Source organism: Sinocyclocheilus grahami, unplaced genomic scaffold (assembly GCF_001515645.1).
Source record: "Sinocyclocheilus grahami isolate Dianchi unplaced genomic scaffold, SAMN03320097.WGS_v1.1 scaffold413.1, whole genome shotgun sequence".
Classification (NCBI taxonomy): domain Eukaryota; kingdom Metazoa; phylum Chordata; class Actinopteri; order Cypriniformes; family Cyprinidae; genus Sinocyclocheilus; species Sinocyclocheilus grahami.
This window is the reverse complement of record NW_015505592.1, coordinates 793401-814456: the sequence shown is the minus strand read 5'-3', so window position 1 is coordinate 814456 and position 21056 is coordinate 793401. Positions and strand designations below refer to the sequence as shown.

At 41.7% G+C, this 21056-nt stretch overlaps 1 protein-coding gene across 2 annotated transcripts in view; it reads right to left on the bottom strand.

Moving 5' to 3' along the window:
* The window catches only part of st6gal2a (ST6 beta-galactosamide alpha-2,6-sialyltranferase 2a), a 90468-nt gene that overhangs the window by 20334 nt on the left and 49078 nt on the right, over positions 1 to 21056 (bottom strand). The window contains exons 2-4 of one of the 2 annotated variants that reach the window (XM_016232565.1): positions 15275 to 15330; positions 12358 to 13387; positions 2165 to 2262 (exon numbers count right to left, since the gene is read on the bottom strand). In XM_016232565.1, the coding sequence (XP_016088051.1) occupies positions 2165 to 2262; positions 12358 to 13285 (1026 nt within the window). In that variant the 5' untranslated portion in view covers positions 13286 to 13387; positions 15275 to 15330. The remainder of the gene's footprint in view (positions 1 to 2164; positions 2263 to 12357; positions 13388 to 15274; positions 15331 to 21056) is intronic. The other variant, XM_016232563.1, reaches the window with a different exon arrangement.

The window sequence follows — 21056 nt, the reverse complement described above, 5'->3', positions numbered from 1 at the left end:
ACCACCGCACTGGACCTCTGCTCTGGTCCAGAGACACGATAACACAGAGCGGATCACATGCGAGAGTCGGCGCAGACCACAAAATGTATCCGAGCTATTTGAATTCTACACAGAATGCTATATTTTATAGCAATATGAATGACATTGTGGCTGGCATACCCTGTCAAATGCAGCTTTACGGAGCTCAAAGGCTCTGAACGGCTTTAGCCCAAGCTGTGATATAAACGAACGCTATTGGCTATTTTAAAAAGGGTGCTGGATATGTCCCACCCTGTCTTCCAGTTTCAGTTAAAATGACGTCAACAGAGTAACGCTGCATGTTTCTAAGCATTTCAGGCGACCTTTAAGTACAGTTTTCCATGTGTGTGAATCATCGCATAAACAGTGCAGATGCAATGCAATTAAGAGATTCATTGTGCAATTTAGAGAACTTCATTGATTATAACGGAACCTTTTGAGATCACAATGAACTAAGATGAGTGACGCTTTTTAGTGATTATAAAGACACCGTGATAACCATAGGAATGGACTAGACAGAAATATATGTGAGAGCTCCCTCAGTGATTTTATTCTGGAACTGAGCCTGGCCAAACATCCACAGACAGTGCGCATTCTGAATGAGATCTAGTTCACGGACCAAAAACGTGTGTAAACTTTTGAGTTTGGACCATATCAACCAGTAATTTCATTTTCAGTAACACACAGTAGAAAATTAAGGAATGAACGGTATGCAATTTATGACTGAATACAGTCCCACAACTGATCGTTTTTTTTTTCCATTTCGTTCACGTGTCTTGCCTTTGGTGGCAATGGCAACGATTCAAAATGGACACATTTCAAGTGACTAGATTTTAAAGCTGGAAAAAAGACATTGTAAAAGTCAATGAACATCAGAAAAGCAGTGTGCACATTTCTGGTTAAAAATGAAAGGCCATCAACAGACACTTAAAATGGGAAGCATCACCATTCAAATCAGCAGCCAGAGTCAAAGTTAGTTCACCATTTGTTAACCATTGGCGACCTCAGAGTTATTCTTGACTGTGCTGTATTGACTGCGTCGATGCGGTGCAGTAAGATAGGGCATTGTTTTGATACTTAAAACCTGTAAAGACATTTTTGAGGTAGAAAATTAAGGAATGAACGGTATGCAATTTATGACTGAATACAGTCCCACAACTGATCGTTTTTTTTTTTCCATTTCGTTCACGTGTCTTGCCTTTGGTGGCAATGGCAACGATTCAAAATGGACACATTTCAAGTGACTAGATTTTAAAGCTGGAAAAAAGACATTGTAAAAGTCAATGAACATCAGAAAAGCAGTGTGCACATTTCTGGTTAAAAATGAAAGGCCATCAACAGACACTTAAAATGGGAAGCATCACCATTCAAATCAGCAGCCAGAGTCAAAGTTAGTTCACCATTTGTTAACCATTGGCGACCTCAGAGTTATTCTTGACTGTGCTGTATTGACTGCGTCGATGCGGTGCAGTAAGATAGGGCATTGTTTTGATACTTAAAACCTGTAAAGACATTTTTGAGAGACATCTTCGTGCATTCTTATGCGTTTTATTTATTTTTGCTATTTATTTTTATTGTCCTCCCTGACTCAAGAGCTAAATATCGCCCATGGTCACCATCTTCAAAACAGCTACTTCTGTGGTCCACAGAACAAAGACAGTCATGCGGTTTGAAATGGCATGCAGGTGAGTAAAAGGCAAAACATTCTTTTCAGAGTGTACTTTTCAGACACTACTCTGCAATAATCCACTAAGCATCAGTTCTGTTCCCACTGATCGGTCCATTCATGAAATGAATGAATGAATGAATGACTTTTATTGTCATTATACAAGCGTACAATGAAATTAGAATAGCTTCCCTTCAACAATTTACATATCACATAGTACACATACAACAAAACATTAGTGACAAAGCACACAGCACATCCCACAACTTTAACACAGAGCGGTCTCTGTTCTGCATTGTGTGTGTTTGAGTTTGTTTACCCATTGAGCGTGTGTCCACTAGGACATGATGACTCCGATCTAGCTGAAAACACACAGCCGAGCCAGAGGGTGTTCAAATGAGATATGCTTCAATTATGTGGCTGATTCATAGAAAGTCACAGTACTACCAATATGAACTGAAAACGTCAAACGTCGCTCACCTGAGAGTTGATGATGCGTATGGTGGTTTTATTCCCAACGTCTCTTTCATAACCCTCGGTAGGAGCTGTATTAAAACGCAGCACTGCATCATGGGAATCTAGAATTACAAAAATGGGAGCTTTAATCACATGGTGCCTTAGACGGAGTCATGATTAAAAGAACAATGAGTGAACAACAAAGGCATTTCACTCCTGCATAACTTCAGATAACAAGACAAAACAATATGTCCTAAGAGAAAGAGAAAGCAAGGCCTCAATCCATTAACAGCACTGACTATTTAAAAAGAGCCAGAACACGCATCGAAAACACATGTACATTGGAGTGCACTGGAGGAAATGTGAGGGCACAATGGTCAGCAACAAATAAGAATGAACGGCGCTAGTAAACATGTTCCTCACACTGCTCAACCCTGTAATCTGTTGTTAGGAACTGTGCAAACAGCTTGTATAACAGAAAATAAAGTTAGATGTCATTTATTACTGGGTTCACCTCCGGAGGTTTTTTATTGATTGAATATCTTCCATTTAATCTGCCATGAGATTGAGTGACTTTAAAGGTCATGTTAAATTCAATCAAAAACTGCCCTCCACTGTGGCTCTTAAATGTCATTCACATGTCAAACACATCCGTTATGAGACAGGTGAGAATCAATGGTGTTTGGAACAAAAGGACAATTTTCATTATTGGGTGAATGATCTCGGTCTGATGTCCACTAAATCATTTTTCACTCAATTACTGTGTTAGAGCAGACCATAAAAAAAGCTTCCTATCAGGAATCATGTACCACAACATATGTAGATATGACAATGACGGGAAGTGTTTAGGCAAGATTTTCCTGTTGCAAAACCCCCAGTTTGTGAATCAGGGATGTGATTGTGATATAAATGCCAAAACAGAAGTAAATTTTAATAGTAAAAGAGACACTATTTTAATGTGTCCTTGTTAACAACTGATTAATATTAATTGACACCATTCACTTATTATAGGGTTAAGATTATGATTATGACACGGTCAAATAAAATACCACAAATAATAATAAAAGAGATGATAAAAAATGATTATTAATAAAATAAGCTTAAATAAATAAACCTTATTTAAAGGATAACAATTTTATAGAACTAATCATACAATCATATAATTAATTGAAATGTAGAAATAATTAAAGTATTATTTTTATTAAAATTAATAATTTTATACACACAGGCATGTTATTTTAGTCAAATGAAGTAAATTAAAAATAACTATTACAAACTAAAAGAAAAAAAAAACCTTAAAAGAATCATGCTGAGGTCTAAAACAACATTGCTCTCTAGTGGACGAACGGTTTACAGCAAGATAATATTCATACATATGTGAGAGTGAGAGTGAGAGTGAGAGTGAGAGTGAGTGTGAGTGAGAGTGAGAGTGAGAGTGAGTGAGAGTGAGTGAGAGTGAGAGAGATGATGAATAGTCCTTTCCCCTGGATGTGACGTGACAGACTTCTGAAGGAAGCCCCTCACCTCCTCATCCATCTTCTCCGTTCAGCTGACTAGCAATATTTTCAAAGCAGTACATTTTAGCTTGACATCGAGCATGTCCCAACTATTTTGACAGGGACATCGATCTCCTGAGAGAATATAAGTCACATCAGGAGAGGAAAAAGAGTCCACGCATGTGTGTGAAAGAGAAATTATGAAAAGTTATATAGACACAGGATGGGAAAAGAAGATCCAAATGTTAAAGAACATTTGGAAACATGACAAACAATTATGTTGTGCTTTATATATGTGCTTTGTGGACAGACACTGCAATACCACTAGATGGCAGATGAAGACCAACAGCTAAGGTACTGTCAAAGTCTCATTGAACCAGACCTTTGACAGCTCAAGGTTTAGTCCACATCATTGCAGCTTATTCTGGTAAAACAACACCCATTTAGACTATCTGACAGATATACAACCACAAGTATTTTTATGCAACTTTTGGGGGCGGATGAACAATAGGAATAAACAAAAGACATCAAGAGACAGCACACAAAGCATTGCCGAGTTACCGCTACTGCTCTTATGGAAACATTGTTTTGAACAAAACATCAGTTCTGAAATCCATACTGACAAATGGGGAAATGCCATATAGCATGAAAAAAAAGCATATTGAAGCATCATTATAACTGTCTACTTTGTGGCAGTCTCACTAAAGTCAGAACAAGGTCATTTAAACTGGAAAATGTATTGCATAAAAAAAACTGAAAAACAATAAATATACTCTGAATAATGGTCAACAACTGTCACTGGGAATTAAAAATCTAATTGAGATTAAAAAAATTTCTAGGTTTTGCAGGTTTGTTGCACCTATTTGTAGGGCGCAATTTAATACACACAATGTAATATAACTATGATAATAATTTCCATATTTCACAGTAAAAGACAGGGAAAAAGACAGAAAACCACAGGGAGCCATTTAAAGCTTCTTTTGACAACAGTTGGTTTATAAGCTCTCATTACAAGTTTGTGAAGATAGTTGGTGCAAGATGCATTTTTTTTAATGAGCTCTATATGTGGACCAAAATCAGAGCCCATGAAGAGATGCGTTTTGTGAGAAGCATTTACTGTGAACCAAATCGCTCTGAGACACTGAAAACACTGGATTCATGAGCTGTTCACGTGCAAAACGCAGTGTCATGTTTCACTCTAAAACATGCTGTGCATATATTTAATTAAATCACAGCCTTTGCAATTAGATAAATCGCACTAAGTTGCAATTTCGATTTTATTTCGATTTGTCAGGAAATCTCAAGTGCCTCAAACAAACTTGATGCCACCATCCTGACAAGCTTTGGCAAACCCAGTGACATGTTTTTTCTCAGAAGTGTGCAATGAATTAACCCACAAAATTGACGCTGCATGCTGATTAAAAAAAAAAAACCCTCCGTTCTCTTACTTCCAGAAATTGCGTAAAAGAAAGTCAATCAGATTAGAGTTTGCAGGAAAGAGAAAATACTTTCCATTTCGGTGAGCAATATGCATCAGACATTCAGCAAACGGACTGTGGGCATCTGTAGGCGTTTCGTCTGAGACTAGGATGGTAGACACATTTAGAGCCAAAAAAAAAAAAAAAAAAAAACCGCTGAGAGATTGCACACATTCAGCAAACGGACTGTGGGTGTCCGTAGGCGTTTAGTCTGAGACTAGGATGGTAGACACATTTATAGCAACAAAAAAAAAAAAAAAGAAACCGCTGAGAGATTGCACAGCATTGCATATGACTGCATTGGTAATGCGAATCAAAGCTGGATTCTCTCTGGAAATAACCAACGTGATAAACAACAGTGTTAATAACTGAGTGGCTTTCCCAAACAAAACATGGGGAAACTGATTTAAAAAAAAAAAAATGGCAGAGATTTTTTATTTTTTTTAATGCATAACCAAAAATAAGGTTTAGATGAGCCGAGCCGGAGACAGGCTTCTCATGGAGAGCACCGACAGATCTGCTCTTGGCTGTGCCGGGGATTTGCTGGCTCTCTGGCTCGTCCTTGAGTATATTTGGAGGGCACACTAGATTGGCACGGCTGATGGGAAATGTTTAGACAAGACAAGCTGAATTTAATAGACAGGTTAAAGGGGCTGTGGAGAAATAGAACCTGATCAAAACTGGCCTGTCTAAATTAAAATTTAAGGAAAATCAATGTGAGCCATACTTATATATTGTGTGAAGTAATACTGCTAATATACAACAAATGTAACAAAGAACACTTTAATGATTTGTTTGGTCTTGGCACACCTGATAGTGATTTTACGACAGAGTGCACTAGTGGATTTGAAAGACTGAGCCCTAATTTGGTCAGGTGACTTTAAGACCCTGCCCCAGCAACATTCAGCCACTAAACAGCCAACATAATGTAGAGTCATGAACAACAAAAGGTACAACTTCTGGATTCCCCCAACGAAGTTACAAACCCCGCAACCTTGAAGACTGTTTCTTATAAATACAGCAAGACATTAATTGATGGACTAGAGTTGTGTAGATTACTGTGATGTTTTTATCAGCTGTTTGGACTCTCATTCTGACGGCACCCATTCACTGCAGAGGATCCATCGGTGAGCAAGTAATGTAACGCTAAATTTCTCTAAATCTGTTCCCATTTAGAAACAAACTCATTTACATCTTGAATGGCCTGAGGGCAAGTCAATTCTCAGCACATTTAAATTTTTGGGTGAACTATTGCTTTAATTGTGGTCCATGTCCATTTCAGTAAAATGGCATCTAATTTTGATAAACTAAATTCACCCCAAAGAGTACCCCAAATTCCACAACTTTTTAAATTCATTAGTTAAAATGTCATATTCGATCTTTCAGTGAAATGACAGACTTCTCTCTGGTAACACCAGATTTCTTCAATAATTTAGTCAGCTTATACCAGCCCCATTCTTGCAACCTACTACAAGATCTGCCTCCAACCAATAAACCAGTGTTTCCCAACCGAGGTGCCGCAGGGTGCCGTCTGTCGAGAGCAGGGGTGCAGTGTAAAAAAATCTTTTTTTAATATTTTTAAATTGCTAAAATTTTCAAAAAAGCATCTATTATATAATATCCATTTCTGATGTCGCCAATAATTAGAGATGCACTGAAATTTCGGCTGCCGAAAATTAGTTCCCTTTCAGTAGGTCACTCTCGATGTCACGTCGGATGACCGACGAAATTGGGATCTCGCTTAGAGAGACCAATCCACTTCGAGTGTAAACTAAACAAGCTAATGCACATTGGCATGCGATTATTGCATCCAGCTGCTGATCACAGCGTGAGTATAAGTAGGCAGCAGATGCAGCACATATTCAGCTTTTCGCTTCGGAGCCGAGCAGTTCTATCGTTCTGCTCCTGACCTTCTACGTAGAGTAAAAACTACAGTCAAGCACACTCTTCGTGGGCTCTCGTGCTGGTGGTACGGCGCTTCAGCGGCGGTGGTTTTCCCGTGTCAAGTGGGTTGCACACAACAGGCTGCGCTACCCATGTGTGTGTTGCAGACGACCATCTCCCCTGTGCGCTTCAGCACACTAAAAGAGCAATTTCCATCTAAAAGAGCTTCATGGGTGGAATGTCTTTTTAAAGATGTTGTACCATCCGTGTGTTTCTGGGTGCGGTCGTTACCTGGCACCGGGTGATGGTCACGATCGCTGCCTCTCGTGTCTGGGCACGAAGCACGTCGAGGTGGCTTTTGTGGATGACTCATGCTCCCATTGCGGGGGTATGACAATCTCGGAGTTGCGGACCAGATTCCGTTACCTGCAAGGGGGCGGAGTGCCCGTGCCACTGCCTAGATCTGGGGTTCCCTCTGGCGGCAGCCGGGGGCGCCCTTTTTCTGGCAGTGGGCGGACTGGTCTTACGGTCACGGTGAGGAATTCCCCTCCGGGGATGCCCCAGCCAGCCGGCACTTCGAAACCAGCGGAGCTCTCAAAAGCAGGCTGGACCCTCCCGGGGGGTTACCACCTGTTTCTTCCAAGGCTCTCCCCGACAATCGGATGATGGTTGCAGCATCGGAGGGTGAGCCGGATTTATCTGGGGATGAAGATCCGTCAACGTTGCCGCCCTCTGGGCAGTCAGCGGTGCCGGATACGGACCCGGAAATGATGGCTGCCGTAGGGGTAGGGCTCGAGTGGAGACTTCCACCGTGTCCCAAACCCTCAAGGATGCACGATTGGTTCTCGGGGTGGTCCGCGCTGGTTCTTAGTGCCCCGCCTCCGTGCCTTTCTTCCCGGAGGTGCATGAGGAGCTCAACAGGTCATGGACAGCACCTTTTTACTGCTGGAAACCGATCTGCTGGTTCCTCCTCCCTCACTGGAGGCAGCTAGGGGGTTACAAGGGTCCCCCCGGTGGAGCGGTCGGTTGCGATGCAGTTGTGTCCTAATATCGCCTCCAACCGGCAGGGAGAACTGTGCCTCTCCTCCCGGGTCTGTAGGTACTCGACTGGCCAGCGATGCTTATACGACACGCTATGGCGTGATTGTAAGTGCACCAGGCCAAGGCACTGAGGGACTTGCACGAGGGTGGTCAAGACCCGGAAGTTCACAGAGAACTCCGCACCGTGGCGGACCTCGCGCTACGAGCGATGAAGGTTACAGCGCGGTCTCTGGGTCATGCGATGTCCACTATGGTGGTCCAGGAGCACCATTTCTGGCTGTGACTGGCTGTCATGCGCGAGACTGACAAGACACAATTTTTGAATGCCCCCGTGTCCCAGGCCGGCCTTTTCGGCGACACGGTGGAGAACTTGCCCAGCAGTTTTCCGCTGACCAAAGCAGACTGAGGCCATCAGGTACATCCTGCCCCAGCATGCAGCTGCTGCCGTCGCCGAGGGCGGCCCCCCTGCCACCACCCCGCTCCTGCGGCCTCCAGCAAAGCTGCGCTGTGGAGCCGGTCTCAGGGCAGCCGCCCCGCCCATCCAGGCCCCCGCCAAACCTGCTGGCAAGCGAAAGAGCAGAGGCCCTGAGACGGGCAACCCAGAGGTGGAGGGACCTGCTCTTCAGGATATGGTAAGCACACCACTCCCTCCCCCGGAGGAGGGCCGGGCGGAGTATCTTTTTTTATCTTTTCCACCACTGACCTCTCGGTCGGTGGTACCCAAATACTCAAAGAGCAATTCCTCTATTTCTGGGTCCCCAGAGGGGACGGGGGGTTGTGGACGATCCAATGCGTATCACACTCGCCCTCCTCTCTCGCCAGTGAGCAGCAGTGGGCAGATCGGGAGGACGAACCAACGGACTACCCACGCATCCTCTGCTCAAACGCAGGTCAGTGTTACACACACCCAGACCTAGCCTCGGACCAGCTACGAGACGCCTGGGCCGGGTCCCTGCGTTCTTTCGTGCTGCCCCACTGCGGGTACGCCTGTAGTTCCGTTGATGCCACTTGTGCAGTGTCTGGGAGCCTTGCTTGAGCTACCCAGCCAGTCTCGATGGCTCCTTCGAACCGTCAGGCTCGGCTATGCGATTCAGTCACCCGGCATCCCCCCAAGTGCAGTGGCATCCGCTTCACAACGGCCGATGGTCCTGTCTTGCGATAGAGCCGGTCCCTCCAGCCGATATGAAGACAGGATTTTACAGCTCCTACTTCATTGTACCCAAGAAAGGTGGTGGGTTACGACCAATCTTGGACCTGCGTGTTTGGAACCGGGCCCTTCACCGGTTACCGTTCAAGACGTTGATGCAGGAACGCATCACAAACCATTGCTGTGGTTCGCGTCCAAAGGACGAGCATATCAGTATGAGGTCCTACCCTCCGGGCTGTCCCGGTTGCCCCGTGTCTTCACTTAAGTAGCAGAGGTACCCCTTGTTCCCCTGAGGGAACAGAGTATTCGCATTCTCAACTACCTTGACGAAGCAGTCTCAGGATCAGTTGTGCGAACACAGGGATTTGGTGTTCTCAACTGCACTTTGGTGGGCCCCAACTGCACTGACACATCAACTGCCTCGAGTTGCTGACAGTGCACCTTGCCCTGAGCCATCTCAAAGGGCTTTGGCACCCGCGTCCAGACCTCTGGAAACCTCATGTCTGGTCCCTGGACGGTACGCGGAGTTTCTGAGTGACCTACCTCAAGAGGTAGGCGACACCATCACTTCAGCGAGAGCACTGTCTACGAGACACGCCTACGCTTTGAAGTGGAACCTGTTCGTTGAGTGGTGTTGTTCTCGTCGAGAAGACCCCCGAATATGCCCCATCAGAGTTGTAAGGTCCTTTTTGCAGCAAGGGTTGGAGCGAAGGCTGTCTCCCTCCACCCTTAAAGTTTGTCTCTGCAATCGCTGCTAACCACGACCCCGTAGAAGGGAGGTCGCTGGGGAAGCATGACCTGGTTGTCAGGTTCCTTAAGGGGGCGAGAAGGTTAAATCCTCCACGGCCCCCCTCTATACCCTCTTGGGACCTGACTCTAGTGCTCACGGCACTACAGCAGGGCCCATTTGAGCCTTTGCAGATGGTTGAGCTGAAGTTCCCTTCAATGAAGACTTTGCTCCTGCTGGCATTGGCTTCCATCAAGAGGGTAGGGGACCTGCATGCATTTTCGGTCAACGATTCGTGCCTAGAGTTCGGGCCGGCTGATTCCCAGGAAACCCTGAGGCCCCGGCCCAGCTATGTGCCCAAGGTTCCCGCTACTCCCTTCAGGGATCAGGTGGTGAACCTCCAAGCTCTGCCCTCGGAGGAGGCAGACCCAGCCCTAGTTTTGCTCTGTCCCGTCCGAGCCTTAAGGTGCTACGTTGACCGAACGCAAAGCTTCAGGACCTCAGACCAGCTCTTTGTCTGTCACAGAGGCCGGCAGAAGGGGAATGCCATCTCTAAGCAGAGGATGGTCCACTGGATAGTGGATGCCATCACCCTGGCTTATCAGGCACAGGGTGTGCCCTGCCCATTCAGGTTGCGAGCTCACTCAACTAGAAGTGTTGCATCCTCCTGGGCGCTGGCTCGTGGCGCCTCGCTGGTGGATATATGTAGAACTGCGGGCTGGGCGACCCCTAACACATTCGCTAGATTCTATAGCCTTCGTGTGGAGCCGGTATCCTCCTGTGTTCTCACCTCAAACGACATAATACATTTAATGAACTATCTATCATAGACTCCAGTCAAAAGAAGAAAAATCTGGCAGAATAAAAACAATAGGAGCTACAGTTATGTCTCACCTTAATAACAGCAATAAAATAATAATATACACAAATGTTACTAGCTCTAACATAATAATAGCAATAAAATATAAATATTGGAGGAAAGGAAATTGCCCTACAGGGAAATTTAGTGATATTTAGTGCAATTATGAAGCGAGAGAGAAGCCCTTTAGCATAAGTACAAATGTAATTAGAATGGTGATAGAAAATACAGTTAGAAACATCTAGTTTGCAAATGACTGTGAAACTACTTGTCTCATCACCAAATGCCCTCATGAGACGGCACAGTCACCATTATCCTGAGAAACAACAAAAGCTGTGCAGTCACCATGGAAACCCTTCCTCTGTGCCCACTACTGCTCTTCCACCATAGATGCAAAAGCTGGAAGAATCTGGGCTCTTTGTGTGCTCTGTGATGCTTGTGATTATGTAACCGTAAAAGGCATCAGTATCCCACTGACCCTTTCAGAGAAACTGGCATCACCACAGAAAAAAAAAAACTAACAAAAAAAAAAAAAACACGTGAAGAGAATGATAGAGAGAGCGGTTCCTAAACCCAACCAAAACAAGGCCTCTCTTCACAGGCAAATTTCACATCTTTCAGGATACTCGTCTGAAAAGACTAAATGAGGACAGCTATTCAGGGTTTTGAAGAACCAGAGAACTAGACATTGGGAATCAGAAGCATTAATAAAAACAGAAAGAAAGAACACATGTCATAAGGAAATATTAAGCCATTGACAATTTCTCCTTTTTTAAAGTAGTAATTATGACTCTGAAATCTGACTGAAAAAGCCTAGAGTCAGGGTAATGAACTATATTACTAGAGAGAAGAATTTATCGTTTTTGTCCACCATTTTATAAAACAAATAGGCAGGGATAAACCACTATTAAAATCTCTACAATACTGATAAGCTGCTGATTATTTCTATTATTATTTTATGGAAGATAACATATAAAAGGAAGAGATCAGATTTATAAAAATACAAAAATAAAAGAAATACATTTTTAATGCTTCTAGTGAATTTACAACACAACATCATAAAGTACAGAAAATACATTAAATATGCAAAATATTTCAAATGCATGTACATTATGAGATTTGGCAGGTTTATTAAATTAGTATTTTTAACGATTAACTGCAAATGAAAATTTAAACATGCATATTATCCAATAATAATATTTTTTTATTTAAAATAAATGGATTTATAATAATAATAATAATTATTATTATTATAGTTTGGACAGTTATGCTGTACCATTCTGGTTACAATATAAGTTTTCTTAAATTGAATTTAAAAGTGCCTTTAAAGCAAGCTTTTCAAATGCGTTTTACAGTACACAACACAAAAACATCAAAACAAGAGTAAACATGCATAATAATGTAAAATCTATCCTAAAATAAATGTCTTATGATAATAATAATTATACTGCACATGCATACCAATTAGCCACGCAGATATTTTCTGAGAATTATTTTCCGATAATACCTACAGTAATAAAACTATTAAGGGTATTTTAGAGGGGATTCCCAAATTAAAATCTTGAATTTTTCAACTTTAACTCACCAATCTCCTTGCCAAGTCCCGAGCGAAGCATGGCTCCGGCAGAGGTGACCACGGCGCAGGTCTGGAAGCCTGGCCCGTAGAGCTGGCTTAAGGGTAAGGCAGGTACAATCTTCTGCCAGCCTAAATTGGAGAAAGGCATCTCGGCCCCATCCAAAGTTCGAACCTTCTCCCCTTTCTTTAGCTCACACAACACCTGCTGTCCACTCTGTTGCGTCTTCCGGTGCCCCTTGTAGGCCACGCTGTGTTTATTATTATTCAGGTAGTCTTTCATAGCTCTCTGCAGGCGAGGACTGAGCATGCCCACTGACAAACTCCCTTTCCAAAGACCGTGCACTACGGATTTTGACCTGGGAACGTAGTACTCCTCCGGGTCAGAGTCGTCATGCCTAGCCGCCCGTTTAGTTGTCATCCTCCTGCCGTCGTCGTCTGCCTCCTCCTCATCTTCCTCTTCCCCTCCCACCACCTCTTGCTCCTCTTCTTCTTCATCCTGTTGAGATGAATCCTGGTTATACTCTTGTCTCTCACGGTTGCGACTCACGGCGGCCGATCTGGAGCCCACGTCCTGAGTGCCGAATGCAGACCAGGCCGCCAGGCTCTGAGGGTCGGGATACGGGTAGGCCTCCTGGCCGAGCGGACTAGGCTGGGGGTCAGCACTGGGGTTTTCCTTCTGGCTTTGCTCCTGTTGGGTGTTGCTGGAGGCGGAGGGGGTGGCGGAGGTGGCAAGCCCCAAATGGGTGGCCATTATGGTGCGGGGGTTGCCCTGCAGCGAGGTCAGTCGGCGCGTGTCTGTGTAGGAGAGAGCGGCCGCTGAGTGTGGGTCATCCACTCGTGACTCCATGAAGTAGGAGAGGAGTGCCAGGAACAGCAGCACCCAGGCCAGCATGAGGCCGAGGGCAAAGCGCCGCCACTGTTTCAGACTGGACTTCATTTTTCAGAAGTCCTCTCAGCTGCACGCCACTGCACTCCAGAACTAACTGGGGAAGGGTCAGCAGGAGACCTACAACAGGACAGGACTGGTTAACCTCATAACCTAAAAAAAAAAACAAAAAAACGTGTTCTTGGAATATGGCATGTTCCATGATTTCAGCTACAGATCACTAGCTTTGAAAAAATAAATCAAAGTTGACAACTACAATATTCTTAACGCAAATCTACATTTTCAGTTGATTTCCTACAACAGAATTAAGACATTACATCACCACTCATTAACCCTAAAATGACCCATCTTAAAGGGGTCATGAACTGCCTTTTGTATTATTTTGTACTTTTTGAATAGGCGTGGCGGATTGTAGACTCAGAAGTAAACGCCCACTGCTATGATTAGCTAACAGTTGTGTATGTTTGAAAGCCTACATCCTTCATAGTTGGACGCTGCTGTAATTAAGGTTAAAAACGCATAAATACTCAGTACATATCAAACGATCTGTACTAACAGACAAAGCAATAGTGATCACGTAATAAAAACAGTTACTCACACTTGTGTGGTGCGACATTACTGTCGGATCCAATATAGTCGGCACAGCATCGTCTTTTAGTTTCAATCTTTCTGAAAATCCTGTGATGAATTGTGCCTTGTTTGTAAACAAATCTGCGGTAAAATGAAGTGATCAAAGGACCAAGTTCTTACTGATTCTAGCTAAAAAAAAAAAAAAGGCTATTTTTGCTAATAACTTTTGAACGGTTTGTCAGAAAATCATGATCTTGGTGTCCTTTTGTCATGCTGAATCCATGGATACCGATTTTGCCATGACTGGATAAACCACCTGTCCGCTATTTAGAATTTTGACAAATTGCGATATTTTATAAACAAGGACACATCGGCACAAAAATTGGTAGGCTTCATCGTCAGCATGTCCCGAAGGTACCTGAGAAGTCTGAACACAGCTCCACCTAGTGTTCCAGAGATATGAGTTTTTTGCAGAAATACTTATAACTTTTGAAAACATTGGCAAAAATCTGTTTTCCTTTCCAAAACATTATCAAAAATCTACATTCCTTGTAGGGCTGCATGATTAATCGAAATTAAATCGCAAAGGCGATAAATCGCGATAAGGCAGAAGCTGTGATTGTCATGCGTATCTTTCAGTGAAGCACAGTTCTGTGATCAGCAGTAAATCTCCATCCAAAGGCCAGAGGGCACTCTCGCGCTGAAACTCCAAATACGCCTCGCAGAAGAAACCCAGGAAATCCCTATAGTGGTTGCTGAATAAACAGAAGATTTAACTGCTTTCATTAATTCAACGTGACTAATAAACACACGACTGCGACAATATATGGTTTATCTGAGTTCGTCTTATAATTTTTATTATAATAAAGTATATAATAATGCAATGCTAATCAACATAGCCTTTATCACTACTTAGAATACTACGCAATATGTTGCGTGCCTTATTCGGTGTAAGAAGCCACATCATCTCACAGAAGGATTTATTTTAAACACTCGATTTTTTTAATCGATTTATGACAATTTTGACGATATCTCGTTTGTCATTTTCCATCAATGTGCCTGTCCGCCATATTGAAGTAAATGAAAAATAGTTTTTTTGCTGCTACTCCTACAGACTTAGTCCAATTTTGTCCAAAATTGGTGCAGGTGATTTTTGGACCGAGCTGCACAGAAATGACTAAACAGATTTTTGATATTCTGTTCCCGAGGAATACCTCTCTGAAGTTGACCATGCCAGAGTTTGTTGTGTTATGCTAATTAGTTTTCCATGCTAATTGTTTAGCATGCTAACCAGTTGCCATTCTTTCAAATGCGTCTCTTCAGCTATCAGATACAGAGTATATTGATACAGAGCTAATCATATTTTCTATCCCCTAACCCAACCCCTAAATATAACCCTCATAGAAAACATCTTGGCATTTCTATAAAAACAAACAAACAAACAAACAAACACTGTACGAATTTACACACCTCGCTGCAGTTCCTATTTCCTTGAACTCATTTATCCTCAACCAGTTCGTCTGTCCCTGAAAGACAAAAGATGACAGCAATTAGAGAAGAGTACAAGTATCTTCCTTAGAACAAACACGCACGCACTGGACATGTGGTTTTGGTTGTTGTCATGATTATGTGCACTTTTGCCAGAAAGGTTTGAAAAGAGAAAGTAAAGTGTGTTCCCTGAACTCAGTACACTGCAGCACTGGCTGAGACAGTCTCGAACATCTGGACTATTCGTTTAACAACAGATGAGTGGATTAGGGAACCTAAAATCCTTACCAGTGGTGCTTTTAAAGCGAGATACTTTTGTTAGACTAAGTCACCAATGAAGTTTGGTCTCTAAATCCATCTCATTTAGAACAGCACCGCTACAGCAATCAGAAGAGTGCTTGTGAACAATTTCATCATCTTCAACAAAAAAATTTCACTGTGGGACTTCAAATGGCCTACAGGTAGCAATGCTCCCACTATTATGCAGGATTCACAAGGTTATTCGTGAGGTGTTGTGTTGAGAAAGGACAGTGCCTTGATGTTTGTCAGAATGCTTCAAAAAGGCTCAAAATGTTGGACGACGTGAAACAGATGTTGTGCACCCATGATATTTCCAATCCAAGAGTTCAGACTTCTTCTTCAGATAACGGACTAGTCCGTAATGATAATTTGAAGTTTTGTACATCCCAAATCTTTATTTATTCTCACATGTTTAGACTGTTTCTAGCATGTCATACCAGTTGGTTGATTAGTTGGTCAATGTCAACACACTTCTTATGCTTTAGCCTTCCTTCTCTCTTTTACCCATTCATGCACACGTGTACGCAGATGAAAAGTGTCTTAGGTTTACAGCAAAGGCAAAAACCAAGTCACAGCTGTAAGACAACATCAAACATTCAAAAATAGACAAATATGAAGCCTGGTATTGAATTAACATTTTGATGTAAACCACAAATACTACTTGTGATTTAGAGGAATGGTAAGGATAGGTGGACCTCCAACTTTTTTAAATCCCTAGAGGTTTAAATAACTGTTAGTCCAGTCACCATGTGTTTTAGACCCTTTTTACCCAGTGAAATACTGCTGTGGAGTAAAAGATCACTGATAAATCCATGTCTGATGATGATCAGTGTATACAGACCGGAGAATCATTTTCCTTGACAGTATTGACTAATTGAATGAAGCTGCTCTTTATTGCACATGCAGATTGTGAACGACTCTACAATTCTTCTGATTAGACCAAATCCTGTCAATTTTCTCTGAAGTTCTCAATATTTTCTGAAGAACATCTTTTTATTAGGAATGTTTTCAAGAATTGCAATTCTCATGAACCTCTTAGAAATTATCTTAACATTTTTAACTTCCTAAGAATATTTTTAGTTAAATTTGAGTACCGTTTAGAAGGCATCATGTCATTTAGTAGCATTCAGTGTGTGTGTGTGTGTGTGTGTGTGGGGAGAGCACAGCAAAGGAGAGTGCAGCAGGATTTTCACATCAGTGAACAGTGAAAGTGAGACGTCGCGAAAGTACTAAGAGATAAAAGCAAAGGCGGAAAGACATTAACAGTTCAATGTTGAAGTGCAGGGCGAAATTAATGACAAAGGGACTGATGTGAAAATAAAAATGGTGGGTCTCCAGAAATAGGCCTTTAGATTTAGGAGGGCTCAGCCCCTTATCTGAATATGAGATGTTGAGGTTTTAACAGATTACACTGCAGCACACTGCTGTAACGTGAACTACATGACATACGTTTCCTTATTAGAAGTTACTCACAAGCCATAGTGCACAGGATATGGTTTGGGTTGATGTGATCACTCATGAAAAAAAAGAGAAAAAAAAATTACCCAATGAAGAAGAGAAAGCTAAAAAAGTAAATGGAAAAAAAAAAAAAAAAAAAAAAGTGTAACAGACATGGTCTGCTTACCACATTTCCTTTTGTCTGAACCTGAGCTGAAACCGACAGACACACTGTAACAGTAGAAATCTACATAAAACCCCAAGTGCAGGTCGATACAACTGGGCCAGGACACGGAAAATGAAGCGAATAGACAGAAATAGAGAGAACGTACAAATAGAGGGAAAGACATATCAAGAGGCCACAGCAGTGAAAGAGCAGAGAGAAGCGTGGGAGTAACACGGCACATCAGTTACATTATTCATTAGACTCGCAAGACCCATCAAACCGGGTGACTTCCCACAGCTCTTTTAGGTCATTATGCAAGTTACTCACACACTAACACACACAAATAACAACAAACACGCACCTCATTCCCTAGAAACACCTGCAGTGGCTTCAGACGAATTAATATAATGTGTAGTAGTAGTACAACACTCATCCTGAACCTGCACTGGAGTTTAACATGAAAAATCAATTTTGCAAAATTTCATAAGCGAAGATTTCTTTAGAGAAGTTTCATTTCACACAGCTTTGAAACACATCACTGGAATACAGGCTTTTACTTGCACGTTAAAGCAAATAAATACAAATTTCAAAGAAGAGCATGTCAGTGTATGTTTGCACAATAAAGCAAACATTTCATTTTGCAAAGCTCTAATCAAATATGCTGCTGAAATTTTTTTTAGAGCTGTGGTCAATATTGTTGTTTCATTAGCATTCAACGGCATAATAAGACAGCATGTTTAATACAATTTTAAATAACTATACCTGAACTAAAGATTTAGTTATTTATTAAGTGGTGTTAATTTATAGTTAATAAATGTTTGTGTTAAATGACTAGGCTATAACTTTTTTTTCCCTCAGAAATCACATAAACCTTTCAATTTAATGGAGATAACCGTATTTGTTTTGATTTTAGCCAAACAACCAAACTATCCTTGATTGGATCTAATTAAACAAAATAAGTGGTTTCAGCCACATAATTAACATTTGACTACCCATATCAACGCTGTTGATTACATCAACATAACATTTAATATTCAGTAGGCCTACCATGGACTGTGCTGATGAGCAACAGTGTGAACTACGCTAAACAGTGTAGGTTAGCCAATCAATTATTTTATACATTTTCCAGGGCTGGCGATAAACAATATCATATAAAACAACATATATGGTGATAACATAGACTGTTCGATTAATCCAGTAAAAATGCTTGTTACACAGCAAAAATAAACAATACAACAGCAAACTATTCAGTTTTATTTGAGAAAAACTACCATCAAATAAACACTGAAACTCAAAAGATCTTCACGAAAACTGCCAAAATAAAAGTAGTTTAATTTTATGACAGAAATATCTTACTATCGTATACTAAAATGCACTTCTCAAAGTAATAATTAACATAATAATAATAATAATAATAATAGAATAACACAGCTGAGATATGGTATATGTGTGTGTGTGTGTGTGTGTGAGAGTGTGAGTGAGTGAGAATATTTTTGGCTATATTACCCAGCCCTATTGTGGTGCTATATATTGTTACAGTGCTAAAAATACACTGCTAAAATTAATATTTAATTTCACTTTATGAGCCCAGTGAACGAGTTGGCAAGGCATTAAAGCTACAGTAGCATAAATGGTACATTCCATTTTGAGGGTCAGAGACTGAAAGCAAATCGTACTTCTGGCGGTCCCACAGAAATCTGTTAGACCATTTTATTCTCGCACGCTGACAAACCCACAAGCGTTTCATCAATTTCACTAAAGACAACGTTTGCACTCGAGGCTTGTTCTGTCCTTGTGGTGGGCAATCAATATACAAGACGAGAAGCAAAAGTGAGAACAGAAGAGATGAAGGGATTTCGGAGCAGACAACCTTGAGACTGCCGGTCTCAATCCAGTCCGTCTCTGGGTGACCCTGTTTCGCATTTACAGTGCTCTCCATAATGGATGACCAGGCAGAGCCCTCTTAAAGCCTCTCCACCGCAGTGCAGCAACGAGGGGAAATCGACACAGAGGTCATTTGACTGCATGTACATGGAGAGCGGAGAGAACCGATTGATGAGCAAACACATGCTCACTGCCACACACTGAACCCATTAACCTGAACCCTTCATATACATTGCTAATGCACTCCGGTGACCCAAACCACCGCCAGACATTTCTACAGTTGTGCAGGATTCTTTGAGTCACCAAATCCATAGTTTTCTTCAAAAGTGCAGCCATCGCATGAACCCAAGCCACGCGGTCCAGCTCCATCCTCTCCAACACCTGGGGAAGAAAGAAATCTCACCTGCGCCTCTGATCTGGCGCCCATTTAGCACTGCACAAATGCACATGAGCTGTACAAATGTGCTGCCTTCACCCAGCTGGAAAAATTTCTTAAATAAACCAACACAGAATTCACCAGCAACCAGAAATAAAGCCACCATCTGGACCATGTCCCTGAGAAAAAGAGAGACAGGCAGAGGAAAGGACAAAGACTATAACAAAGAAGGGTGTTGAAGAGAGGTTCCTCTGAATCACTGGTGTGTGGGCAACTAATTGAAATAAATAAATAATCAGACAAACTAAATAAAACTAAAAATGGCACAAAGTGGTCAGAGAGTGAGTTGCTGTTTAAGTCAAAGCACTTTGCATTAAACGCTTCAAAGACCCTCGTAAGCAGAGTTTCATTTGAGCTGCCATGCCAGGTGCTTTGACAAGACTGTTTGTGCCATTTAATGGAGTGAAAGATGTTATTCCTCAGCACATAACTGCAGCTCATTTCACAAAGCTCATAAGTCACAGAAAAACATCAGTCTTGACAGAGCGAGTAAGCGTTCATGCACATCAACCAGACCGAGCACAACAGAGAATATCTAATAACAATGTCAGCAGGACAACCATTTTGAACAAACTATTGATTTTGATCAAATATTTGTTGTCAGATGCTACATGATGAGAGTAACGATGAGAAAAATTAATGACAGCAGCACATATTCAAAGGAGGGAATGTTTGAGAAGTGTAAATCTGCAAAACAAAACCACCACCGTTGCATTGATTTGAATTAAGATTTTATATAAACTGATTTATATAATTATTTTAAAGGGGTCATATGATGCGATTTCAAGTTTTCCTTTCTCTTTGGAGTGTTACAAGCTCTTGGTGCATAAAGAAGATCTGTAAAGTTGCAAAGACTAAAGTCTCAAATCCAAATAGATATTCTTTATAAAAGTTAAGAGTCAGCCACGCCTACCTAAAATGGCTCGTTCTAACACGCCCCCACATATCTACGTCACTATGTGGAAATATTAGCATAATGCCGCCCAAATGTGCACGCAAAGAAAGGCGGCGTGGTTTCAGGAACAGCAGGAGTGTGGATGCAGCCATGTCAGGGAGACGCTGTGTTTCAGTGCGAAAGCAAAAGCACTTTATTTGGCCTTCCGGAAGTAGATGCAATTATTCACATGCACTACTGTTGAAAAGTTTGGAGTTGATCAAACAGAAAACACTGACCAAAAATACAATTTGAATATTTTTTAAAATTAAGTTTATTTCTATGATTGTAAAACTGAGTTTTCAGCATCATTACTTCAGTCTTCATTACAGTCTCCAGATCCTTCAGAAACCATTCTAATATGCTGATTTACTGCTCAAGAAACATTTGTTATGATCAATGCTGAAAACAGTTAATATTTGTATCATTACCTTTGTATTAAACCTTGCTTAATTTCGGAAACTTGTGTGCAAAGAATCCTGAAAAAACGCATAAGATTTCAAAAGAACAGCATTAAATTAAATTGAAATCTTTTGTAACATTACGAGTGTTTTTACAGTTACTTTTGATTAATTTACTGCATCCTTGCTGAAAAGTAACATACCAG